Raw genomic sequence first — 6818 nt, 5'->3', positions numbered from 1 at the left:
CCCCACCCCTTATGCAAATGGCCGGGATGGCACCACGGGCTGATGCAAGGCGGGCACGGCGCAGCCACCGCCGCCACGGCGGGGCCCGGTGGCCCCAACCGCCTCTCCCGGCGGTGGGCGGGCGGGCGGCCATGGGCGGCGGGGAGCCGAGGGCCGGCCTCACCCCCCCGCCATGCGGAGCCGCTCTCGGGAGGCAGAACTCCCCCCGGGCCACCGGGGGAAGGCGGGCGGAGGTGCCCGGCGGGTGGGCTGCGGGTCAGCCCCGGCGGCGACGGCGGCAGCGGACGGAGAAGAAGAGGGGGGGATGTCTCTTGGGTGGGGACCCTGCCCAGGGCTGAAGGAAATCTGGTCTGTCTTTCAGGACATCGATTTGATTGACATCCTGTGGAGACAGGATATTGATCTCGGCGCTGGGCGAGAGATTTTTGACTACAGCCACCGTCAGAAAGAGAGCGAAGTGGACAAAGAGCTGAGCGATGGGAGGGAGCGAGGGGACAGCTGGAGGAGCGGAGGGAATGAGATCTTGGATAGAAACCTACTAGTTGATGGAGAGACCGGGGAGAGTTTCCCTGCGCAGGTAACAGCCCTGGGCCGGCCGGGCTGGGGGCTGCGCCCAGGGGGATGCAGCGGTTTTTGGGGGGTCCGTGCCCCCCGCCGAGGGATGCAGCGGTTTTGGGGGGGTCCGTGCCCCCCACCGAGGCAGTCGGGGCGTGTGGCTTTCACCGGGGATCTCCTGAGCTGCAGGATGAGGGTTTTGCCCGGTTGGGCGAGAGGATTTTGGTGGTGGGAGAGCGCAGGGCGGGCCGGGGAGCCGCAGCGAGGCAGGGCAGGGTGATGGCCGTGTCACCCTGGGCAGGACGTGGGGACGAGGGCGGCCGGTTCGCGCTGCGCCTTTGGGTTGTGTGGCAGAGGCGGTCGGTGGCGCGGGGAAGGCGCAGAGTCCCCCCCCCAGCCTGCAGCCCCGTCCTTGGGCTGGCAGCAGGGGAGCAGCAGCAGTAGGTGAGCAGAAAGCAGCACGTTTCCTTTCCCCGCCGGGCTCGGGGGGCTGCTGCGAGGCTCCCCCCCGGAGCGGGAGGATGGAGCCTGCGAAAACACTGGGTGGGGCCTCTGGCTCTTTTTTGGATGCGCCTGTAATAAAGCCCTGCTGTAAGGAGCTCCTTTCTCAGCGCCGCCACCCTCATCCCGGGGCTACGATTGCTTTGTGTTTTTACATCAGGTGCCCGGCGCGGAGGATCAGACAGCCCTGTCCCTGGAGGAGTGCCGGGGGGGGGGGCGGGGGGAGGGGGTGGGGGGGTGGTCACAATTAATTAAAGACTTCTGGCTTTGCTTCTAATGAGTTCATAAGCGAACTGTGGAGAGGGATAACTGCAACCAGTTTGCTTTGAACAAAGGAGAAGCGCTTGCCCGGGTGGAGGTGGAAGGGCATTGGGGATTGCTGGCTCCCTGCTCCGCCGGGGCCTGACTCTGCCTCACGTGGTCAGTTCCCAGCTGCGGATGTCTCCACCCTGAGCGAGGCCGTGCCCGGCGAGAGCAGGCCTGCGGGCATCCAGACCAGCCTGCTGTCTCCTCTCCTCGCCGAGACCGAGTCGCCCTTCGATCTGGAGCAGCAGTGGCAGGACCTCATGTCTATCATGGAAATGCAGGTGAGCTCCGGGAGGGGCTTGGGCTGGCAGCAGGGGAGCAGCAGCAGTAGGTGAGCAGAAAGCAGCACGTTTCCTTTCCCCGCCGGGCTCGGGGGGCTGCTGCGAGGCTCCCCCCCGGAGCGGGAGGATGGAGCCTGCGAAAACACTGGGTGGGGCCTCTGGCTCTTTTTTGGATGCGCCTGTAATAAAGCCCTGCTGTAAGGAGCTCCTTTCTCAGCGCCGCCACCCTCATCCCGGGGCTACGATTGCTTTGTGTTTTTACATCAGGTGCCCGGCGCGGAGGATCAGACAGCCCTGTCCCTGGAGGAGTGCCTTAGGCTGCTGGAGGCCACCTTCCCTTTCGGGGAGAATTCGGAGGTGAGTGGATGGGGCGACGGCTTCTGCCCCTCGGCGGATCCGCAGGCGGCGGCAGCAGCTCCCCTTCCCTTCCCTCGCTGGCCGGGGGGTTCCCTGCCTCTTGTGCCCCTACCCCAGCCCGCAGAGCCGGCAGTAAATTGGGTTAAGGCTGCTTAAGGAGGCTCCAGGCATCGTGCCTGTGATCCAGACCAGCCTGCTGTCTCCTCTCCTCGCCGAGACCGAGTCGCCCTTCGATCTGGAGCAGCAGTGGCAGGACCTCATGTCTATCATGGAAATGCAGGTGAGCTCCGGGAGGGGCTGTAGGACTGTTTGCCCCCCCCGTCCTCTCTTGAGTTTAGGTTGGATGGTTGTCCCACACACCCGATTCCTGGACAGTCGTGGTTTGGGGTTGGATGCAGCCGTTTTGGTTTCCTCCCAGCCCGTGTCTCTCCTTTCCCTTTTAGGTTGGATGGTTGTCCCATGCACCCGATTCCTGGACGGTTGTGGTTTGGGGTTGGATGCAGCTGATTTGGTTTTCTCCCAGCCCATGTCTCTCCTTTCAGTGGAGAGAGCTCCTGCCCTGGGATGTAGGAGCCTTGTCCTGTCCCTCACCGAGCTGTTTCCGCGTCTCTCCCCAGGCTATGGAAGTGAACAACACGACGGCAGAGACCCTCTACAACGGCACGAGCGGGGACCTGCTGACTTCGAACTACAGCCTCGCCCCCAACACTCCCATCAATCAGAATGTCAGCCTGCATCAGGCCTCCCTGGGGAGCTGCTCGCAGGACTTCTCCCTCTTCAGCTCCGAAATCGAAAGCCCCACCATGGCTGGGAGCTCGGCCTTGCTCCAGCTGGCGCCGGACAACTCCACCGGCCTCAACTCCACCTTCGGCTCCACCAACTTGAGCGGCATCTTCTTCCCTCCCCAGTTGAACAGCACGGTCAACGAGACGGCCGGCCCCGAGCTGCCCGACCCACTGGGAGGTCTCCTAGACGAAGCCATGCTCGATGAGATCAGCTTGATGGACTTGGCCATTGAAGAAGGTTTCAACCCCGTGCAGGCCTCCCAGCTGGAAGAGGAGTTCGATTCCGACTCAGGTCTTTCCCTGGATTCCGGCCACAGTCCTGCTTCTCTGAGCAGCTCGGAAGCTTCCTCCTCATCTTCCTCTTCCTCCTCCTCCTCTTCCTCCTCCTCGTTTTCTGAGGAAGGAGCTGTTGGCTACAGCTCAGACTCCGAAAACGTGGACTTTGAAGAAGCGGAAGGGGCGGTTGGATACCAGCCAGAGTACAGCAAGTTCTGCCGCATGAGCTACCAGGACCCGGCGCAGCTCCATTACCTGCCTTACCTGGAGCACGTTGGCCACAACCACACCTACAACATGGCCCCGGGGGCCCTGGATCCCGAGGAGCCCAAACTGCCCAACGCGGGGAAGAAGAGCAGCAAGGAGAAGCCGTCCGAGTTCCTGGACAAGCAGATGAGCAGGGACGAGCATCGAGCCAGAGCCATGAAGATCCCTTTCACCAACGACAAGATCATCAACCTGCCGGTGGAGGAGTTCAACGAGCTCCTCTCCAAGTACCAGCTGAGCGAGGCCCAGCTCAGCCTCATCCGCGACATCCGGAGGCGAGGCAAGAACAAGATGGCTGCCCAGAACTGCCGCAAGAGGAAGCTGGACACCATCCTCAACTTGGAACGGGACGTGGAGGACTTGCAACGGGACAAATCCAAACTGCTCAGGGAGAAAGTGGAATTCCTCAAATCCATCCGTCAGATGAAGCAAAAGGTGCAGAACCTCTACCAGGAAGTCTTCGGCCGCCTGCGGGACGAGAACGGGCAGCCCTACTCCCCCAGCCAGTACGCCCTGCAGTACGCCAGCGACGGCAGCGTCATCTTGATACCCCGCGCCGTGGCCGACCAGCAGGTCCGGCGGCAGGAGAGGAAACAGAAGGACCGGAGGAAGTGAAAAAGGGGGGGAACGGCCACGCGGGAGGAGTCGGGACACTCTCTCAAAAGTGAGAAACTGGAGAAGGGCTGAGCCTGGAAGTACTTTAGAGGAACTTTCATGCCTTCTTATCCGCTATATCTTCTCGAATACAAAAAAAAAACCCCCACAAAAAACAAAAAAACACAAACAAAAAAAAAAACAACCACCCACAAACGTGACTCTGCTGCCGGTCGGGGCGCGGGAGAGACTGCGGGACCCGCAGGCTGAGGTTGGAGGGGCTGGAGGGGCTCCCCGCGGGGAGGGACGGGGAGGAGCGGCCCCTGCGCTGCCCGGAGCCCGGCGCCTGCCGCGACCCCCGCGTCCTGGGGCGCAGGGAAGGAGCCGGCGGCACCGGGGGTGAGGTTGGCAGAGGTGGAAAAACTACTGTTAGGAACTGGCTTTAAATAAGACAAGAGATTTAAGCAAACGAACTGAAAACAAGTTATAGGAGAGACATTTTTCTGAACTTCCAAAGTTCTGTGATTTCAGGTAGTTGGTTTTTTTTTTCTTTTTTTTAAAATTTTGTTTTCCTTTTTATTTTATTTTTTTTTTTCGCTTTTTTATTTCTTTTCTTCCTTTTCCCCAACCAGTTTTGACATCGGTGTGTGTGATTCAATCCCACTTAATTCCAGCTTGACCGCCATCCCTTCCCAGAGCAGAGCAGTGCACAGACCAGTGCACACGTGTGTGGAGACACGAGTGGTGTGACTTCCATTAACCCTTTCCAGGCTGGGGGGGGGAAGAAACGGGCTGATGGGAGAACTGTTACGGAACTGGAGGAGCTGTGACACCTCGGTGGGGGGGGGAACTGGGTCTGGAGCTGGAGAGGGTTAAGAGAAAGGGTGTGATACGTGGTTTATCCACCCCCCTCACCACACTCAGAGCATGTCACTGCCCCCAGCAGCCTGCATGCACCCCCCGCCTTCTCCCACCCACGGAGCCGCCTGGGGAGGAAGGCGAGGAGGAAGAGGAGGAGGATGAGGATGGTCAAGTCCCCCCTCCTGGTCAGCATACAGCACAAAGAGGAGGGGACAGAGGGTTCCCACCCCAGGCCGTGGGTTCATCACTTATAGAAATTAGCCAGCTGTTAGGATTCCTCTTTCTTAACCACGCTTTATTATTATTTTTTTTTTTTAGGGCTTCCGCCCTGGGGGTTGTTTTGATTTATTTTGAATTTGTTTTCCTTTTTATTTTTTTTTTTTTGCTTTTTTATTTTTTTCCTTCCTTTTCCCCAACCAGTTTTGACATCGGTGTGTGTGATTCAATCCCACTTAATTCCAGCTTGACCGCCATCCCTTCCCAGAGCAGAGCAGTGCACAGACCAGTGCACACGTGTGTGGAGACACGAGTGGTGTGACTTCCATTAACCCTTTCCAGGCTGGGGGGGGGAAGAAACGGGCTGATGGGAGAACTGTTACGGAACTGGAGGAGCTGTGACACCTCGGTGGGGGGGGGAACTGGGTCTGGAGCTGGAGAGGGTTAAGAGAAAGGGTGTGATACGTGGTTTATCCACCCCCCTCACCACACTCAGAGCATGTCACTGCCCCCAGCAGCCTGCATGCACCCCCCGCCTTCTCCCACCCACGGAGCCGCCTGGGGAGGAAGGCGAGGAGGAAGAGGAGGAGGATGAGGATGGTCAAGTCCCCCCTCCTGGTCAGCATACAGCACAAAGAGGAGGGGACAGAGGGTTCCCACCCCAGGCCGTGGGTTCATCACTTATAGAAATTAGCCAGCTGTTAGGATTCCTCTTTCTTAACCACGCTTTATTATTATTTTTTTTTTTTAGGGCTTCCGCCCTGGGGGTTGTTTTGATTTATTTTGTTTTTTTTTTTTTTTCCCCTATAGGGTCTAGAGTGCTTGTGTTGAGTAAAAGGGAGAAGCCCAACCGTTCAAAGCTGCTAAATGTTCTCTTTGCCATAAAGATTCCGTGTAACCGTGTGATCACATTATAGGATTCTCTTCTGTCCCTAGGTGTTGGTCTGACTTCCTTTGTTTTCAGGAGGGGGGTGGGGGTAGTGCCTTGATCACTGTCGGTCTCTGCCACACGGAGACCATCCTAGAAGCTGTATTTACAATATAGCACAGCTGGGAGTGTACTGACTTTACCAGCAACTGAAAAAAAAAAAAAAGCTTAAAATGAAAAAAAAAAACCACAAAACAACAAAAAAAAAATAATAGGCTTTTTCCTAGCCAGTCCTGTGCACGTGAATCGGGGTGAGAGAAGACTCGGGGTGGTAACTCAAGGGAAGGAAACCTGGGAATGCAGGAGGGAAGCCTGGAGCAACCCCCGGGGGAAGATTTCTGGCCCTGGGTATGTGTTTTGGGGTTTTGTTTTTTTTTTTTTCCCCAGGCTCCAGGGAAAATGGTTGGATTTCGAGGGGAATCGGGGGCGGTTGCTGCGGCCCTGGGCAGTGGGGTCTCCCCTCCCGGCCTCTGAGATCCAACAGCTTTTACTTACAGCACGAGACGAAGCACAAGTGGTGGAGATGTGGGTGTGGGGAGGTTGGAAGGGAGCCCTGCGCGTATGTTTTAAATTATTTTCCTCTTAGAAACTTTTATTTTAATGATCTGTGACCTGTCAGGGAAAGAAGAGAGATTGTGTGAGCACAGGACAAAAATAAAACGGCTTATTCACTGTACCAGCCTTGGCTTCATGGGTTTTTATTTTTTATTATTTTTTTTGTAAAAGATTAAGCACGTCAGGGAAATCAAAGAGCCTCTTCTCCCAATTTTTTATTATTATTATTATTCTTTTTTGTAAAAGATTAAGCACATCAGGGAAATCAAAGAGCCTCTTCTCCTGGGTCCTTCTCACCCCCGGTAGCTCCTGGCTGTCCTGCAGGTGGGGTTTGCC

At 57.2% G+C, this 6818-nt stretch overlaps 1 protein-coding gene across 1 annotated transcript in view; it reads left to right on the top strand.

Annotated features, from left to right (window-relative positions):
- NFE2L1 (nuclear factor, erythroid 2 like 1) overlaps positions 1 to 6606 on the top strand; it is a 12240-nt gene extending 5634 nt beyond the window's left edge. The window contains exons 3-6 of the mRNA XM_014959010.1: positions 362 to 577; positions 1911 to 2000; positions 2161 to 2280; positions 2618 to 6606. Of these exons, the coding sequence (XP_014814496.1) occupies positions 362 to 577; positions 1911 to 2000; positions 2161 to 2280; positions 2618 to 3943 (1752 nt within the window). The 3' untranslated portion in view covers positions 3944 to 6606. The remainder of the gene's footprint in view (positions 1 to 361; positions 578 to 1910; positions 2001 to 2160; positions 2281 to 2617) is intronic.
- Positions 6607 to 6818: the final 212 nt, after the last annotated feature.

Source organism: Calidris pugnax, unplaced genomic scaffold (genome assembly GCF_001431845.1).
Source record: "Calidris pugnax isolate Ruff unplaced genomic scaffold, ASM143184v1 scaffold335, whole genome shotgun sequence".
NCBI lineage: Eukaryota > Metazoa > Chordata > Aves > Charadriiformes > Scolopacidae > Calidris > Calidris pugnax.
Note: the sequence above shows the minus strand (reverse complement) of the source record. Positions and strands in the feature narration are given on the sequence as shown.